We start from the raw sequence: 18,874 nt of genomic DNA, 5'->3' as shown, positions 1-18,874 counted from the left end.
TCAAGACTGGGTCCTCCTCCTCCCTCTGTTCTCCCCAGGGGAGACTACTGAAACGGCCAAGTGCATGTATGCAGACAAATGCCTGTAACTCACCTTGCACCCCTCACAGGTGATAACCCCGTAGTGGATGCCAGATGACTTGTCCCCACAGATCTTGCAAGGGATCACTTCGATTTGTGCTGGAAGAGAGAAAGAGAAGTCAGCCCAGAATATTTTTTCTGGCTTTCACTACCAAGAACCTGGGCTGCAGACGCAGGTGTGTGGTGCTCTCCCTACTTCTTCAGTGAGCTCCAACGTGCCCTCTTGCATTATGGAAGGGGAAGTAAACTATAAGTGATTCTCAGCAAAGGGTCTGAGGAGGCTGCGTTCTGTTCGCAAAGCAGCTGGGAGTTGTATCAGTTTTTATGGGGCCAGAAAGCAGCTGCAAAGGGGCCACCTGCTCAGCCCTTCAAGTTGAACATCTCCAGTGCCCTCCTCCCATCCTGTATAGGACCAGAGGAGTCCTTGCTGCTTCATAACACCCGCTTCCCGCCCAGGAGGCTTCCTTTCTGTCCCCTTCCCCCCACTGAGGTTTGAAAGAGTATGGGGCACTGCCACTGGGCACTAGACAGAAATGTCAGTTGCTCTTGGAAGAGAGTGAAGGCTGCACAGGGACAGGAACCGAGGGGAACCGACACAGTGGGGTATAGAGAGACTAGAAAGAAGCAGAGGTGAAGTCTAGAGAAGGGCTCAACCCAGCTTCCCCAATTGTCTAAAAGCCCAAATAGGGTTTCCAGACTGATGGCCCCAGAACCAAGACAAAGAAGTGCTCTGTGCATAAGTGTGTAAGAAGATGTACAAAGGCATCTGTGTCTATCCATTGGAGCACAGAACATGTCTGTTAAAACTGGCTGAGATTAAAGCATGCTCCACCTGTTCTCCTCACAGATGAAAAACCACTTAGCTTACACAGCTTAGTTTGCGTGAGTGCCAGGGCTACAGCCCCACTCTCTCGAACAGTTCATTATCTATAATGTTCTTGACATGTTTGCAGGCTTACTTGAGTGTGTGTGTGTGTGTGTGTGTGTGTGTGTGTGTGTGTACAGAAGAAAAGTATACACGGCTTGTTGACATGATGCCACACGCCCTTAGTCCCAGCACTAGGCAGGCAGAGGCAGGTGGATTGCTGTAAGTTCAAGGCCAGCCTGATCTACATATCAAGATCCAGGCTAGCCAGGACTACTCAAGAGAAAGAAAGAAAGGAAGGAAGGAAGGAAGGAAGGAAGGAAGGAAGGAAGGAAGGAAGGAAGGTCGGTCGCTCTTTGTGGCCTGCTGACTGATGGCGTACTGTCTGCACCAGTGCACATGTGCACATTTGTTGGTGGTGAAGACAGCTTCCTAGACATTAAAATCCAAGGCAGCAGTGGTGGCACACACCTTTTATCCCAACAGTCAGGAGACAGAGGTAGATGGATCTCTGTGAGTTTGAGGCCAGCCTGGTCTACGAAGAGTTCCAGGACAGCCAGGGCCACACAGAGAAGCCCTGTCTCAAAAAACAAAACCAAACAACCAAACAACCAACCAAACAACAAAATAAAAAGGCAGAAACAAGTTTTTACTCCCACTGAACTCATTGTAAGTGCTACCTGATCAGTCTTAGCTGTGGTCTGCTGCTGGTTCTCGGTTGATTTCCTTTATTCTGTCTTATTCCTGCCAGTGCCTACAGCTTTCTGCAGCATGTCAAAAAACATCAAGAGATCTTCATCCCGCCCTTCTTTAAAAGGGAGCTAGATGAGCCGGGCATGGTGGCCTTTTACCCTAGCACTCAGGAGGCAGAGGCAGGTGGACTCTTTGAGTTTGAGGCTAGCCTAGTCTGCAAATCAAGTTCCAGGACAGCCAAGGCAGTTACGCAGAGAAAGCTTGTCTTGAAAAACAAAAAAGCCAAACCAAACCAAACCAAACCAAACAAAAAAAAACTGAAAAAGAGCTCGGACTTAGTTCTGAGGTAGAGCAGCATGCATGAAGCCCTAGATTCAATCTGCAGTTCTTTGGGGGTTTGGGGAGAGACTGACAGCAGCTAGGTAAAGCTTGAAGTCCCAGCCAAGCCAGATATTTTCAGCAGCAAGTCTAAAGACTGGGGACGGGAGGGGTAGGGTGGGGGTGGAAGAGCTGGCTCTTCTCACAATCACGGACTGACCTCTGGCTTTTACCGAGTGGATAGTTGAGAGCTGAAGCAGGCTAGAAAAGTGATCTAGAGTAAAAAACCCTTCTCATCTGTGACCTGTCTCCCACCCAGGGACAGAGGAAGTGCCTCATGGAGAGCAAGCCCACTCCCATATCATCTCACGTCCCATGAGAGCCTACTAGCTGGGTGGGGCTGTGCATCCCTGTAATTTCAGCACTTAGGAGGTAGAAGCAAGATGATCAGGAGTTCTGGATTATCCTTGGTTACATCAGGAGTTCAAGGCTAGCCAGGGCTGTGTGAGACACTTCCGAAAAACCATAACCACAAATAGGTCTGTTGATGTGAAGGAGAGAGGTTAGACCATGATTTGCCCATCACTTCCCAAAGTATTCCATCATCTTTAAACCATGATCTTGTCAAGCTGGTCTAGAACTGTCTCTTCAAGGGACTGGCCATATGAGTGTCTGAAATCCTTCCATGAAAACTCAATTCTTTGTCCCACCTCCAGACTGACTTGCCACCTGCCAACTGCACAGTAATCTGTGGCCACCAGCCGTCAAATGCTCTGTTCAATGGCTTCCTGTAAGTTACAAGCTGGCTCGAACGCTTGGCGGGAAAGAGAGAACAGGAGGGGACCTGGGTGCCTGGAAGAGCGGTGGAAAGTGTGGGGGCACATACACTTCCAGTCACTCTCAGCCTTGGTTCCCTTGGCAGCAAATGACGGTGAAAGCAGCATTGCCTGTGGTGTAGGTCACACAGCATGATTCAAGAGAGTTCAGGGAGCACCTCGAGAGGCAGATCACTATAGGACAGGGTATTACTCTCTGAGATAAAGCAAATCCATGAGCATGGCCGCCTGACAGAAGCACTTGGGTCCATAGCCTTTGCTCTTAACCAACACCTTCTCCTCTGTACTCTGTGGTATACCACGTTTTAGTGGCCCTAAGACTGGAGAGGGGGAAACCAACATAGGTCACCCAGAAAAGCAAGTGGTAGGGAGATTAGGCCAAGCCACGGTGGGAACTCAGGCCCTGGCCTGGCAGGCAACCACAGGCCTCCCTACCTCTTCCCTTCTCCAAGAGCCACATCCGCGTGCGTGTGTATACTGACCGCATGGATGACCCCTGTCATACCTTCTGACCCACACCTGACCCACTGTTGGTCCTAGTCCGGGAACCTTACCATAGTGTGAGTAAGACCCTGCCATATCATAAGCGATATGGCCAGTCAAGCACTGGGAGATTTGGGGGCTGTGGGAGCCCAGGACCCCAGCTGTCAGCATAGCCCCTCCTCTATCTTCCCATTGCCAGTCCAAGGCAGTGGCCCACAGTGAGACAAGCACATAGAACAGAGCTGTCTGTGTCCCTAGCCAAGCAGGGAGACTAAGAAGTTCGGGACTGGGGGAAAATAGTTATAGCAAAAGAGAGACAATAGAAATCAAGGGAAACCCCTGCTTGTACTGGTCCTGTGCCCAACACTCCACATGACCAAGCTTCTTGTCTTTCTCTAGTTCTCCTCCTTCACCTTCACTCCTTCCAGTACCATCCACCCTAAACACTTATCAAAGAAAGTACCAGTAGTGTGTGTGTGTGTGTGTGTGTGTGTGTGTGTGTGTGTGTGAGAGAGAGAGAGAGAGAGAGAGAGAGAGAGAGAGAGAGAGAGAGAGAGAGGGAGAGAGGCAGACAGAGACACAGAGACAAAAACAGAGACAGACAGACAGACAGACAGTTGGGGAAGGAGGGGGAAGGGCTGTTAGGGAAGTCCTGAGAGGAGGAGAGAAACACCTTCCACAGCAAGGCTTCCAGACTCAGACCCTGAACAACTTGTGATGGGAACCCCGCTTGGGGAGGGGGTGCTGAGTAATCACAGGATTACTCAAACTGTTGCCTGGGAGCCTAGTCTGCCAGGAACTTACCATCTCAGGGCCCAACGGTGCCAGGAACTGGAGCCAATCAAAGGTCAGGAGCCTTCAGGCCAGCCCATACCCCATGGCTCCCACAGCAGCCAGACTCTGCTTACTCTCTGAGGATTTTTGTGTCTTACTTGCTGTTCTCTCATTGTACCTTTTTTCTGAAGGTTATCACAAAGGAAACCCTCACACTGGGAAATCTCAACATTCAAGAAGCTGGGGTAGGTGGGTTGCCACAAGTTTCAGGCCAGCCTGGGGTATGGTTTGAGATTCCGTTTTAAAAATGACAACCGAACCCTCTAACTTTATTCTCACAAAAGCAAAAATGCCTGGAGCAGGAGGGCACCCAGCTAGCCAACAATTCTAGTCTTTCGTATTTCAAAAACAGAGAACCTGAAGGTCTTGTTAAAATATAGCTACTGCAGCAGCAGAGGGCTTGCCCAGTGTACACATGTTCTGACTTTCATGACCCAGTACCACAAAGCAAATCAAACGAGAATCTTTGTTCAATCAGTCCAAGGCGGGGCTCGGAGAGCCTGCCTCTTAGTGTGCTCCAGGACGGTGACTTGAGACTATGCTTGGCATAGAAAGATTCTGGTCACTTTGGCTGCCTTTGTGCCAGGCTGCTCCTCCCAAGGGGTCAAGGTAGGTTTGACAATGTTTTCCCAAGCCCATTCTTTATACAGGTCAACTCACGGAGTTTTTCCCTGTATCCTCCCTACGGATGCGATGTTAAAAACCATAATTATGACACAGCCCTGGAAAGTAAAAGTGACTCTCCCTTGGATTGCTCCAGCCCTGAAACACTGCGAAGAGCGTCTCAGAGCCTCCCAGGAGGAGAAGTACTGTGGAGGCCATGTCTGCCCCCCACCCCTCTAATCTCACGCTGCTCACAGCTGCGAGATTCATTGATAGTGCATTTTGACTATATCCAGAGCTGGGCCCTGGGTCCTGACCAGGTGCCTAGCCACAGAGAGGAAGTGGTTGGAACAGAGAGGGGCTGCAACCCAGGAGGGTCTCACTGCAGAAGCCCCAGTTGCAGGGAAGGAATGGTTCAGGCAGAAGCATGCTAGGGCTCTTTCTTCTGTTCCTCTTTTCCTGCTTCCCAGTTAATACTGAGTAAGAAGGATGTTGACACTGCCTGAATTTAGCGTATGCCATGCTTTACTCTGTGCGTGTGTGTGGGCATGTGCGTGTACAGTGTTGTGCAGGGGACACAATCCAAGGTCTTATGTGTGGGCCTCCCCTTTCTTCAGGGGTCATTGGCCACCAGCCCATGGAGGTGAGGGGAACAGATTCAAAGGACAGCTATTCCCCAGCCTCAATAAGAAAATTTTTACATTAATTTATCAATTGTGCCTGCACATGAGCCATACACAACGTGAATGTGTGGAGGTCAGAGGACAGCTTATAGGGTTAGTACTCTCCTTCCATGTGAGGCCTGGGGAATGAACTTGGGTTATCAAACTTGACAGCAAGTGCCTTTACCCACGGAACTGTCTCACTGCCCACCAGCCCCTCTTTTAAACAGGGTCTCACTTGTACTCAGGCTGGCCTGGAATGCAAGATCCTCCTGCTTCAGTCTCCCGAGTGCTGGGATTATAGATAGGAACCATCACACTCAACTTCCTTTAAAAATAATTTATGGATTATTATTATAGTGCATGCTATACATGTGGGCACACATGACACAGCTTACATGTGGACGTCAGGGGACAACCCTGTGAAGTCTGTTCTCTCCTTTCACCTTCACATAGGTTCTGGAGATTGAATTCAAGTTGCCAAGATTGCAAGGTGTCTTACAGCTGCAGCACCATCACATTGCCCTTAGGATTCTTTACACATACTTTTAAGGATTGCAACAATTCCGTAAAGTAGGGTCCATTATTATTGTCCCCATTTTACAGATTAAAAAAACTGAGTCCCAGAGAGTGACTAGACCAAGTCAATAAAGCAAGGAGTTTACATTCAGGTCTTGGTAACTGGGGTCAGAGTCCTCAGTCATTAAGCTGTAACCCCTTGGAGGATGAGATGTCTAAGTATACTAAAGAGAGTGAATGGAACAAGGTCATTGGCTGCAAAATGAACAAGTGTGAAATGAGGGTAATAATAGGCTAGGTGAGGAATAAACCAGAACTCATGCCTAGAACAAAGATAGGCAGACAGATGATAGATAGGCAGATAGATAGGTAGGTAGAGAGACAGACAGATAGACAGATAGGCAGATAGATAGGTAGGTAGAGAGACAGACAGATAGACAGATACCATTCCTTGGGCCTAGTTTTCCTCAGTGGTCCTGGCTGGGTCAGACACCATTTATCTACTTCTCTAGAGCCAAGGTCAGATGACCTGTGCACCCCAGCAGAGCTCTTGACCCAAGGCTCCTCTGAAAGTCCACAGCTCCTTGAAGGTATGGGCTAGGTTGCCCCTTGATGGACCTTTCTTTACATCAATGAGCGAATGTCTGGATGAGAAAGAGAATGGATCTCTCAGCTTAGGCCCCTTCTCTATTCGCTGAGCCCACTGCTCCAGCCGGTAGTCCCCTATGTACACAGCCCATCATCAGCCTCCCTCCTTCCTTAGCTCTCAGTTCCTCCAGTTTCTGCTGGAAACCAAGGTGATGGGTGCCACCACAGGGACAGGGACTACTGATCTACCTGCTGGGCCTGTCCCCAGCCAGGCAAGCCCTCATGAGAATTTTCTACTGACATACCTGATCCCAGAACTGAAAAACTATTGACTCTAAAACTCAGGTGGGCGAGGGAGAGACAGGTTTTGCAAAGCCATGAAAGCCAGCCAGCCACTCTTGCTGCCCCCACCACCCCCACAGTCTGGGACAGGAGAAAGGAGGGGAAACAAAAGACCTCAACGAAAACAAGCAGAGGAAGGGGGAAGGGGATGAATCACCAGGAGGAAGCTCTGAGGAGTGGGAGCCTCGCCTGCCTTAGAGCTGTGGCTCTGCCTCTGGGTACTGCTGCTGCCTCCGGGAGGGAGCAGACTCAGGAAGACCTGGCTGTGGTACTGAAATTCACCTGATTACTGATCTGCTCCCAAATAGGGATCTCCACACTTTTTGAGCCTTGGAGTCTCAGGGAAGAGGCCGTGTCATCATTGCAGCAGGAGTGGAGATTAGACCCCAGGAAATATTCACGGGACAGGAGTGAGACCCCAGGCTGCGTTCCTTAGAGAGCGCTCAACATGGGGAAAGTCCCTGCTCCTGTTGGTTTGAGTCAGCAGTAGAGGCAGGGGAGGGAGGGGTGGGTGAGCCCCTGGTAGGAACAGCAGTTATCAATACACATTCTAGAATCTTGAGCCTGGGGCCATTGGGATTCTGGGTAGAATGGGAAGAAAGAAAAGAAAAGGATGCAGAAGTGATACAAGGAAGGAGCAAGGCTGAGGGAGCTCGGCATGGTGCTACACTACAATCCTAGCACGTGGGAGGCAGAGGCAGGCAGATCAGGAGTTCAAGGCCACTCTCTCAACTGTATATTGAGTCTGAGCTCTATGACATTTTTATCACAAACAAAACCAAATAAGACCCATGAAAAGGCTCTGTGGGCAAAAGTGCTAGCTTTAAAAGCCTGATGGCGTGAGTTAGATCTCCAGTATTGTTAAGGAAGTACTCACCTACCTAATGTATACAGGCATGCCCGCCCGCCCGCCTGTGCATGTGTGCACAGACATTCATCATATACACACATCATATACACGCATGCCCACCCGCCTGCCCACATACATGCTCACACACACACTCATACACACTGGAGACTTGAAGTTCTTTGTGGCTCATTGCTCAACATAATCATAGCTGTATTCAAGGAAGAGGATAGACATGTGACCTCCCATTCCTAGACTTCCTGTCTACAGATTCCACACTGACTAGCTCCTAACAATGAGATGGCTTCGTCATACACCATTGACTGGCTGAGGTAGGGGTGGAGGGACTTTGTTTCGTTCTGAGATGCCCTCCAGCCTGCCGCATTTCTTCACCACCTCCCCTGTGTTTGTACTTCATGACCTGTGCCCGTCGTCTATGAATTCCTTACTCTATGGCTCTCCTGGTAGTCCTCCATCTGGACACCTTCCCCTTGACCCTCAAAGCCATTGCTTATTTCCTAGGTTTGAGCTGCTCCTTGTTTCTCTGGCCTCACTCTTCGGTGTGTCAGGTGTGTCATAGTCCCAAGCCCTGTCTGCTCGGACCTCTCCAAAGTTGGTGGTAACTGGAATTCAAGGGGGTCAGAAAACTTGGATATATTTATGTGTGTGCATGTGTACGTGTATGTGTACGTGTGCATACGCGTGTGTGCATAAAATGCAGAGCTCCCCAAGTGTCTCCCTCAGACACTGTTGGGGCTGCTGCTATCTGCTTGGGCATGAAGTACACAGAAACATGGCATCTCAGGGCTGACCTGGGGCCATTTCTATGAAATGGGTCTGCCAGCTTTTGCTGCTGAGGGGAAGAAGCCAGAAAAGAACCGTAGCTCTTACTCCCATCCTAGGACCTTTGATTCTTCTTCTGGTCCTCTTGTCTCACCAAGGCTCCTGTACCTGGACTGTAGTCCTGTCCCATGCATGCAAGTGGCAATCCCAACTTGACCTGCTTTCCTTGTACCCCTATTAGGGGACGAGGGTTGTCTCTTTGGTCCTGGGCCCTTAGAACTTGGAGACTCCCATACTTGGCTTTGTTGTGAAAGTCAACTCATTTATTTTGTGGCTGGAGACCAGAGCCCAGTGGCTTGCCTCAGGTGCCCCCGTGTTAGAACCTGCTCATTGAACTTTCAGTCCATGGGTCTTTCCAGGATTCAATATGGCCTCCTTCCTGTGGCTTGTGGAAAGACCCCAGGTTGAAGGTGGGGGCTTCCTCAGGCCTCAGGTTACAGGCCTCAGGGTCACAGGCTTCCCTTTTCCTTATTCACCATGGATTTTGAGAGGTCCTCTGGCTTCCCTTACATGAATATGGAGGACCTGATTTGCCCACATTGCTCAGCTGGAAGCCTAAAGGGCCCCTGACATCTGCCCAGCAGCTGTCAGCCCATGGTTTCAAACGGGGAAAGGAGTGAGACCAACGGTTTTCTGCTCCCATCTCTCCTTGTTTCAGATGATCAATTGCATGTGAGGCACACACAGCACACACACAGCACACACGCAAGCACACACACAGGCACGCACAGAACAGTTCCTAGCTGGATTGTACTTAGCCATCATGCCCTGGTGTGTGTGTTTGGGGTTGGAGGATCAGGCAGATGATGAGTTCTGACCCCCACTGCCTGCTGATCGAAGTTACTGTGACTCCTGCCTCAGGGCACAGTCGTGCCTGTGGTTGGAGGCACAAAGAAACTCTTCACAAGGAACAAGGAATATAAGCTCTGGGTCCTGATGTCTACTAGACTCCACCAATCCCCAGGCCCTAACGGTGATTCACTCTTCGGTGATGCACTCCCCTCTTGGGTCTTGGTCTCTTTGTGAATCAAAGGGCTGGACACCTTGGGCATGCTCTTCCCAGAACTTATGTCAGGAATTCCTCAACGATTCGATTACCGTTGCTGTCAAGGAAGCCGCCCAGGCAGAGTAACTCTCTCAGGGCTCCACCCATGTCCCAGTAGATCTTGACTTTGGCTGGGACACACACTACCAAGGAAGCACTGTCTCCAAGACACCCTCCTATTCAACGGGTCTAAGGATGGTGATAGGACCCAGGCTCCCCCATGACCAGGTGGCCCCATTCACTTACTTCTCATGACTGAGCCTAGGCTCCGAGGCCTTGGCTCCCTGTCCTCCTCAGTAGGGTAGCCCAGGACAGCACACAGCTGGCAGTGGAGGTGGGGTGAAGCCCTCTCAGCGGGTGCCTCAGCCCTTAGATCTGCACAAAGCTTCCCCTAGTGTTTCTGGGCAGGGGGTTTAAGCTCTGCTCCACACAGGTGGCCAAGTGACAGCCCCCCAACCCCCAGGAGTGCATCGGGTATGATGACAGGCACCCCACGTGGCCAATCTGGGTTTAGGGCAGGGTGTGAGGGGCGGGGCAGCCAATCACAGGGGGCGTTGGAAAATTCCAAAACCACAGCCACAGCCGCGGTAAAAGCTGTTTCCACTTGCCAGGGGAGTTCTAGCTGGGGAGCTTCGTGGAGCTCATGGGCAGAGACCAAGCTCGAAATCCCCTCTTCCTGAGTACCCCAGGCCCTCCTCACCAGGTGACACCAGGGGTAGGGATGTCCCAGAGGTAAGTCACAGGAATCTCTGTCTTGGGTGGTGTCTTGTGGCACTGAGACCCTGTGGACTGTCAACAGTCATAACCAGTGTGGTACAATTGGAGGCTGCTGAACCCTCACCACACGGCATTCCTCCTACACATGATGCTATCCTGGGCTGAGGAAGTGATAGCTGCAGTATCATTAGGTAAATACCCGTTGGTCCTATGGGAGCAAGACTGCTAGTCTGGGACACAGAGAGTGAAGCCACCATCTTCATCCTCTTAACAGCAGTGTGTTGGGAATGATTCAGTTCTGGGTGGATTTCATGAGGCCCATAAAACACTTTATGTAATAACTACTATCCCATCCCAAAGACAAGGAGGGTGAGACACAGAGAGATTAAGTAACCTGCACAAGATCACACCATAGTGAATGGTTGAGTAAGGGTTTAAGGCCAGGCAGAGTGACCTCAGATCCATTTGAGGGGCAGGAGGTTGTCTCTGGTTCAGGTTTGATTTCGAGTGTGTCTCAGACTGTCCAGTCTCCTGGCCCTTGAGTTTCTGTGCAGGTTTCTGTGAAGTTTCCTATCGATGGGCCCCTTTGCTTTCCATCTGCTCTGTGGGGTACCTCAGCCTTGGAGATTCCCCTCTGGTCCCCTAGTTATTAGGCCCCCACTTGGTCTGGGTGTGCCCCCTAGGTTTCTCAGCTTGGACTCCTTTCTTGAGGTTATTTCACTTGGGAGGCAGTTTTTATTTTCTTGGCCTGGGGTTGGGGAGTGGATCTCAGTGTCTGGACCAACCTCCTCGAGAGGTCTTCAATCTTGCTGGCTAGTAAAAAGCTCTGTCTGCAGGCTTGGGAGTTGGACATTGGATGGATGAGGGTGACCAGCCTCAGGAGGACACATGGTAGGGGCTACAAGGATGGGAGGCAGATCTAAAAGCTTGGCTTGGCCTCTCCCAGTTTCCACTCTCCAAAAGTCCCCCTCTTCCCCCAATGTGGTCCCTGGTCCCCTCCCCCAGTCTGACTGCGTCATTCTGACTCGCTTTCCTCCCAGGCCCCGCTCAGTGTTTCCGTGGGGCCCTGTGGCGAACACACACGAGGTGATCAGGATTATGCTGAGCCAAGCAGCTCTGACCCCCCAGGAGGATGGAGCCCCCAAGCTCAGGGAGGAAGGATGCTGGGACAGGAAGGCCGCAGATGTCTTTGGCAGTGGGAGGGATTGGTGGGCAACCAATGAGTGTGTGATGGAGGGGTAGAGGTGACCCCTCCTGATGAAATTGTCACCATTAACTTAATGACCATGCTTGTGTCTTTTCCAGAGTGCCCCCAAGCTGCTGAGGGTATGCACGACTCCCCTGGGCAGGACTTTGGTGGAATGGACACATTTTGTAGGAGAATAGCCTCTCTCTATGTGGCTGGATTGGGGGTGCTGCAATGGCCAGAGACAAGATGTTTGCGTCCATTGGGAAGCCCTTCTGGAACTCTAGTCTCTTCCTCATACACTGTAGTCTGAGGATTTCAGGACCCCAGGAAACAGTGTCTCTGTCCATTCCTTGTACAGAGACCAGCTTTCCTGCTCTCTGGTTCTGCAGAGCCTCGTTCCAGGCTTGCTCACACCTCAGAATGTGTTAACCACAGAGATGAACACCAAACCTGGCTCTGCCACCACAAAGCCCTGGGCACGCTCCCAGGCCTCCCATTGTGGCTGCTGAGTTAATTCAGAGGCTGGGTGGCCTTACACCTCCTCCCTGGCCTAGCCCAGCAGCTGAGGCTCTGTCCAGCACTCTGCCCTCCTCTTTCCCAGTTCCCCTTTTCTTTCTATGCCTGTTACTTGGCACTCCTTGGGTTTCTTCTTTTTCTGTCCTGGCCTGTAAATCTTTTCCTTTGGCCCTCATCTCTTGGGCCTTGCAGTCTTAGGCTGACTCTTCCACTTCTGTCCAGGCCCAGGTTGTTCCTTTACTCATGGCTTCCGAACTGAACAGTTTTGCCATACCCAGTACCACCTTGGCCCAAACCCCTACTCACAGGTGTGGGTCTTCTTTGCAGCCAGCAACTCTGTAAAGGGAGGGGGGGTGTCAGTCAACAGAAACCCTGCAGGGGGAGGGGGGAAGCCAAAAACTCCCCCAGTTACTGACTCCCTCCCTACCCCAGTTTCCCCCCAGCACTGCCTGGCCTCTGAGAAGCTGGGCCCCTTGGCAGAGCCATCACTTTGCCCTTTGGCCACACTGGCCCTCTTCCAGGTCCCGAAAGCACCCAACTCCTCTCTGCCTCCAGGACTTCCCCACACCACACTCTGCCTCCCACCCATACCTTCATTTAGCTAGGTCTCCGATGTCTCTCTTTTCCTCTGGAGCAGCCTCCCCTGCCCTCTCCCCTGCCCTGGGGTTCACTCAGCCAGCACTGTGCATTGTTCCCTGGCACCTGACGTAGCAGACAACTGTCCTAGGTGTGCCACCGTCCCTTCTAGATTGTAAGCCATCTGGACACAGAGCCTCTGTCTGTCTCGTTCGGCTTGCTGCTCTGGGGAACAGCAAGAACCCTCTAGTATCTGGTGCATGTGAGGTACACAAATATTCTGCACCCAGATTAAGTCCCTGAGAGAAAGAATGCAGTCTTTTGCTTGCTTATCTCTGCCAGGAAGCATGGGGGAGTTGCAGAGGTGTGGGGCTGGGAATAGATGGGGAGGGGTGGAAGAGGGCAGAGCTGTGGACAGACCCTCTCTGGCCACCACTGTGCGCTTCACAAGCCTGTAGAAGGAAGATCCCTTTTCCTTGCTGCTCTGCTGGGTCTGGGTCTGGACAGTATTGGATGGACGGACGGACGGACAGTAGGAGGCACAACGGTTCATGGAGGTTTACAGAAATGTTTTGCTGTCCAGGGGAGCAGCTGCTAAGGGGAAAGCCATGGATACTGCAGAGTTACAGGGCTGCCCATGTATTTGGGATGAAGTCAGCAGGCAGTCAGTATTTGGGAAACACCTAGAGAGGGAACTCTTGGCAAAAGAGGCTCTCTTCCATTTCCTATATCCACAGTGCCTAGGGCCAGTCTTTGGTTCCAGAAAGTCCATTAGCCTGGCCTGTAATGTCCCTAACCTTTGATTCCTTTCTGTTACTTTTTGCCTTCTGCTGTCTAAGCCCGGCACGCAAGTCTCCTGTCTCTCCTTCACTGTCCCTCTGCCAGGAGATGCACCCTGCAGCCAGGCTTCCTTCATTTCATCGCCATGATAGTAAATGGGGCCTGGTACCCTGGTTCCCCAAGTGGGGGAGGGGAAGGCCTGCCCAGAGAGGGTGTGGCCTCATGCCATGCCCACCTCCCTCTAATCCTGTCTGGCCCTACTCAGTTTCCTCCCTGACGTGGCACCCTTGTCCAACCTCCAGCTTTGTAATTCAGAGAGAAGTCTTGCAGAGGGACACTCCCCTTGTTGGCCCCCACCCCTACCCCGGGGCCCTTCTCTAGTGGCCCTAGAAGCTGGTACTTCTGTCGATCACTCTCTCTAGGTTCCCAGCTGACAAGCATGGGAGGGAGGGGCTGTCCTGTTCTGAAGGGCTCCCTCCTCACGCCATTGGTGGACTGTTCCCCCAGTACCTTCTTCCTGTGCTCCACTGGTGCCTCACACTACAAAGATAAAACTTTGTGCGTGGACCAGCTTGAAGGAAAGTGTGGGACCGATGGGCTGGAGCAGCTGGCAGGGTGCAATTGCATCTTCTCCCCCAGGCCCCCGCCCTCAGCCCCCGCCCCATAACGACAGACGGGGCACTCCACTTGTGAATGAATAGGAAGGTGGAGAGCTATCCTTCCAGTCACACGGCCCACGGTTCTGTGGCAGGGAGGGGCCTGCTTGTACCTGGGAGCCAGCCCGTTCCCATCCTTCTCTCGATCAGGCCTCCTTAACACAGCTCCTCCCTCCTGCCCCCACTCCAACCTGTCTCTTCCTTCTTGCGCTCCCTGCCTTCCTAGGCCTCCTCCTGCTGTTGCCGTAGGCACTCTTCCTATTTCCCTACAGTTATGTAAAGACTCGACCTGTCCCACCGTTCTGCTCTTGCCTGCCAGTCGGTCTCCCCTCTGCTCACCTCTCTTCTTACAGTTCTTTCCCAGTCTCTTCCCATCCCTCCCCTCCTCTGAGTCTCCTGACAGTCCCTTCCACCTGCCTTCAGGGCTTTAGGTCTCTTACCCCGAGATGTTCGGTGGTGTCTCTGTGGGGCCCTGTCCATGGGGTAGCTCCCTTGGTGCCGTCCTTGCTGCCCTGGCTGCCCAGGAGGGCAGGGAGCAGGGCCCAGGGGAGGGAGGAGGGAAGAGGGAGGGAGCACCTGGCCCGTCAGCAGGCAGGGGAAAGGAGTGGCTGGCAGAGTGTCCTGGCACAGGAGGGGACTCAGGGAGAGAGCAGTGGACCAGTGTCTGGAGTCTTGAGGAAAAGCAGGTGAAAGGGAGCTAGTATTTATTAATTACCTACTGTGTGCTGAGTCTGTTAGGCCTTGTAGGTAAATCAGAATGTTTTTTTGGAAGTCCACATGATAACTCTTACAGGCAAGTCTGATCATTCATAAGCATTAACCCACTGTTGTCAAGGAATTCACCGGGGCAATTCGCGATTGAGTTGGGATTTGAACCTGGGTCTTTGTGACTTAAGGACAGAAGATAGAATGGCAAGAAGGGGAGACAGGAAGAGTAAGGAGAAAAGATAGCAAGTGTTGTGTGTGTGGGGGAGGGGAGGGGAGACGACGACGACGACGACGACGACTGATCTCCAGGATGGGATCACATTTCCCTGCAGCTTAGGTTCCCCCAGCGCACACCTGCTTTGCCTCTTGCCTCTCTCTCACTCCCTGCTGCCCTCCTCTGGATTTTCCTGGCTTCTAGGTGCTTCCTATACTTCTGGTGGGGTGAGGGATGTGTGCAGGAGGAGGAGCAAATTGAGAGGAGAGGGGCAGAGGAGGGAGAGAAGAGGAACTGTACTGGACCACCAAGTTGAGAGCCCCGCCACCCTTCGCGTTCTCGCTCCTCCCTACTTCACCCCCGCCCCCGACTAGATCTGTTCTCAAAAAGGCCTGCACTGGAGCCTGAGGAGGGCCAAGAGCCAAGGCTTCTGTGGATATTGGATGTTACAGTTCGGGCACGTACTCAGCCCAGAGTTTGATTAGCTGGGCCTGGCTTTCCTGCTTACCCAACAACGGCTGGCTAGGGTCCAGGCTGTGAGCGGGAGGCTCCCAGCCCCTCCTCCTGCTTTCTCCAGCTGGTAAACAGCAGGGCAGGAGCCGACCACGCCAGGGCCTCGTGACTCGCCCACTCCCTCCACCTGGTGCACGTGGCACCTGGCATGGAGAGGGCAGGCAGCTGTCCCTTCGCTCCCAGCACTCCACCCTTGGCCCTCCTTGGAGCGTCACACTCTGCTTCCAGTGGCACCCAAGATCTAGGGAGCTGATTTCCCTAAGCCTCAGAGACAGAGATGAGGAGAAATAGCCTTTCTTAGCCCCAGGGGGACTGAAAAGCGTTGGGGTGTAGGATGGCTTTTGAGGACCTTTGAGGCTTTGTGTTCATGCCCTTTGTATGCATACATGTTCGTGTGTGTGTACATGTATGTGGATGTGTGTACACCTGTGAGTATGTGTCTGTGGAGGGTAGAGATTAAAATCTAGTGTCTTCCTCAATTACCCATTACCTAATTTTATTTTTCTTTTTTGAGACAGGGTCTCTCATGGAACAGAGAGCTCACCATATTGGCCGGACGGATTGGCCAGTGAGCCCTGGGGAGGTGCTGGTTTCCACCACCCCATTGCTGAGACTACAAACACTTACCTACCACCCACCGTCCCCAGTTTTATTATGTGGGTTCTGGGCCTCATGCAGCACTTCACTAACTAGGTCATCTCCTCAGACTTCGTGGTCTTCGGTAAACAGGCCCATGTATACTTTTCTGCTCAGAAAATGATGCCAGTCTGGAGAGCTTTCGAGGAAGAGGCAAAGTTCTGGTGGTGGCCCCCACACCTAGGAACAGAGCTAGAAAGATGCCCTGGAAAAGGCTGGGGCGTTCAAAGGAAGGGGATCTCACTTGATTACCCTTACTCCAGAATTATCCCCTCCTGCTCTTTTGGGATCCTGAAAGAGTCCACCTGTCTGTCCATCACTGTTTTCTGTGCCTCACCAGCTCTCTCTTCCATCTCTCTTAATTTTTTTTGTTCTTGTTTTTCATTTTCATTTAATTTAATATTTCTTTATAGTATGGATGTTTTGCCTGCATGTTTACCTGTGCACCATTTGTGTACCTGGTTTATTATGGGGCACAGAAAAAGATCAGATCCCTTGGAACTGGAGTCATAGATGATTATGAGCCACCGTATGGTTGCTAGGAATTGAAACTGGGTCCTTCTGGAAGAGCAGCCTGTGCTCTTAACTGCTGAACTATCTCTCCAGCTTCCCCCACCCTCTCTTTTTTTCTTAAAGTATGTTCTCCTAGGGTGACCTCCAGCTCACAATGGTACCTCAGCCTTGGGTGTACTTGGGTTACAGACCTGCATCATTGACCTAATCCTTTCTCTTGGTGATTCTGGGTCTCAAGGCCTTCCAGATGGCCCCTCCTTCAAATGGCCCCTAGGAATGGTTGCAGATGGCACACACAGTATGCAGCGGCAGACACTGCCTGACACTGCCAGAGTGGCTGCTTCTCTCATATACCATTCATGACCCCCGTGAGTGCTCAGGAAACGACTGGGGGTTGGGAAGACAGGGTCCTGCTTGAGAGCTGCTTGCTTTCAGGCTGCCCATTCATTTAAGCGTTCAGAACATTCATTCCTTCTGGCTGTGTTGCTAAGATGACCTCACTCTGTAGTCTGAGGTGGCCTTGAACGTTCATGGCAGTCCAGTTCCTTCAGACTACCGTGTGCTGAGATTACAGGCATAAGCCATCCTACCCAGCTTTTGGCCACTGCCTCCAGCATGGGGGTTGGGTGGAGGTTCCTATTCAGACGGACACCATGACCAGAGAGTTCTCCGAGGTCCCAGCTATCGGGAGATCACGCCCACGGGAGGAACTGTTCCAACAGCTTCAACTATTAGTTCCTCCCACGGTGGCCATAGCGAGTGTACTGTTGCTATTGGCTGTGACCTTGGGCTTTACTCAGCGGTAAAGAGCAGAGTAGGTTCTGGGGATTTTCCTTCCTTGGAGTTCCCACTCCTGCCTAACCCTCCCACCCCCTCACCCCTGTCTTGCTATAACCAGTGCTCTTTTCTGTAGGAATGGTGCTTTCTAAAGCAGAGCAGGGGTTGTTTCCTCCTCAAATACATTCTTACGCAAGGAAGAGGCTGATAGGAATCAGAGAATCATTCTACCCCCACGTGCCCCGTGCCCCTATCAGGCCCAGAAATCTCAGAGCAGGGGCCAAACAGCCTGGAGGGGGTGGCAGTGGTGGAAATGGGGAGCAGTCACCAACTCTTCTTTCCCTTCCTCCCCACCCCTCAAACCGCAGAAACCACTTAAAGCTCAGCACAGGCCTGTCCTTCCAGGAGGACCCAGGCAAAAAGGAAGCCTCTGGGGTTTGGGCAGCACTCAGAGGCTGGCTTGGCCCAGAGAGGGCCAACTCTCACTGCAGCCTCATGCAGTGCCTTGAGACTTTGACTCATAGGAGCTTCAGTCCCCCAGAATGACTTGGGGAGTGGAAGATGCCTTGGCCATTGAGAGAGGGAGAGAGAGAGAGAGAGAAAGAGAGAGAGAGAGAGAGAGAGAGAGAGAGAGAGAGAGAGAGAGAGAGAGAGAGATATCTTTGGAACACCTGTGGTTTCTGCATTCCCTTACCTTTGCAGAGGCCCTGTTCGGAGGAGTGGGAAGGATTGACTCTGGTCCTACCTGGAACTCTGTATGGGTGGCTCTGCTTATAAATCTCATTTCCCAACTAACACGGAGGTGGGACTGCATGTGGGAGGGTTGAACATCAGGAGTGGAGGGATGGAGATGTAGCCCCAGACTGAACGCTCGGCACCTCATAACCTGATACGGTGGTGCTTTACTGTATGCCTAGCCTTGGAAGGTGGAGGCCAGAAGAATGGGAGTTCACTGTTATCCTCAGCTGTGGAGGGAGTTTGAGGCCAATCTGGGTTACGTTAAGGCACACCTAAAAAACAATTGCTAAGAACAAACTTGGGAGCTCTGATTGGGGACAAGGACTACTTTAGCACTGCAGTCTGCTGGGTATCAGCCATGCTGACCTGTGTTGGTGGCAGTACTGTGCCAATGGCAGTGCTTTGAGGCCTGAGTTCCTTGCACACAGGATAGGTTCTTAGGCGTCATTTGCTCTCGTGGTCTGTATCTGAGGCTGGCGCACTGTGCGCCTGTCCTGAGCCCCACGGGCTGGGAATGTGACAGAACTTTTTTTGGGGGAAGGTGCTTTCTACCTCACAGACTCCTCAAATTCTTGGGCTGGGGATGTTTGTGTAGAAGCCTTCCTTCCTCATGGCCAAAGTCAATCCTCAGGCAAGTTTATTTAACCTCTCTGACCTCTTTCTGCCTTTGTGAACTGGGAATAGCAATGCCTACCTTACTCTGTGGTGGTGAGATAAGACAGTGGGTAAAGTACAAGGCCCGGTACAAAGTGCTACGGCAACTAAAAAAATAAAAAAATAAAA

The 18,874-nt window shown here is 51.8% G+C and overlaps 1 protein-coding gene and 1 long non-coding RNA gene across 9 annotated transcripts in view; one reads left to right on the top strand and one right to left on the bottom strand.

The window, feature by feature from the left end:
• Rorc (RAR-related orphan receptor C) overlaps positions 1-14,526 on the bottom strand; it is a 25,155-nt gene extending 10,629 nt beyond the window's left edge. For 3 of the 8 annotated variants that reach the window (XM_087629551.1, XM_087629565.1, XM_087629568.1), the window contains exons 1-3: positions 14,433-14,506; positions 12,287-12,316; positions 94-179 (exon numbers count right to left, since the gene is read on the bottom strand). In XM_087629551.1, the coding sequence (XP_087485677.1) occupies positions 94-179; positions 12,287-12,316; positions 14,433-14,472 (156 nt within the window). In that variant the 5' untranslated portion in view covers positions 14,473-14,506. 8 annotated transcript variants of the gene reach the window in all.
• On the top strand, positions 10,133-18,874 carry LOC148006723 (uncharacterized). The gene is made up of 2 exons (XR_015676485.1): positions 10,133-10,290; positions 15,946-18,874. It is a non-coding gene; the product is annotated as an uncharacterized LOC148006723 (long non-coding RNA).

The sequence above is a fragment of the Rattus norvegicus genome, chromosome 2, assembly GCF_021556685.1.
Source record: "Rattus norvegicus strain SHRSP/BbbUtx chromosome 2, alternate assembly SHRSP_T2T, whole genome shotgun sequence".
NCBI lineage: Eukaryota > Metazoa > Chordata > Mammalia > Rodentia > Muridae > Rattus > Rattus norvegicus.
This window is presented reverse-complemented; position numbering and strand designations above follow the sequence as displayed.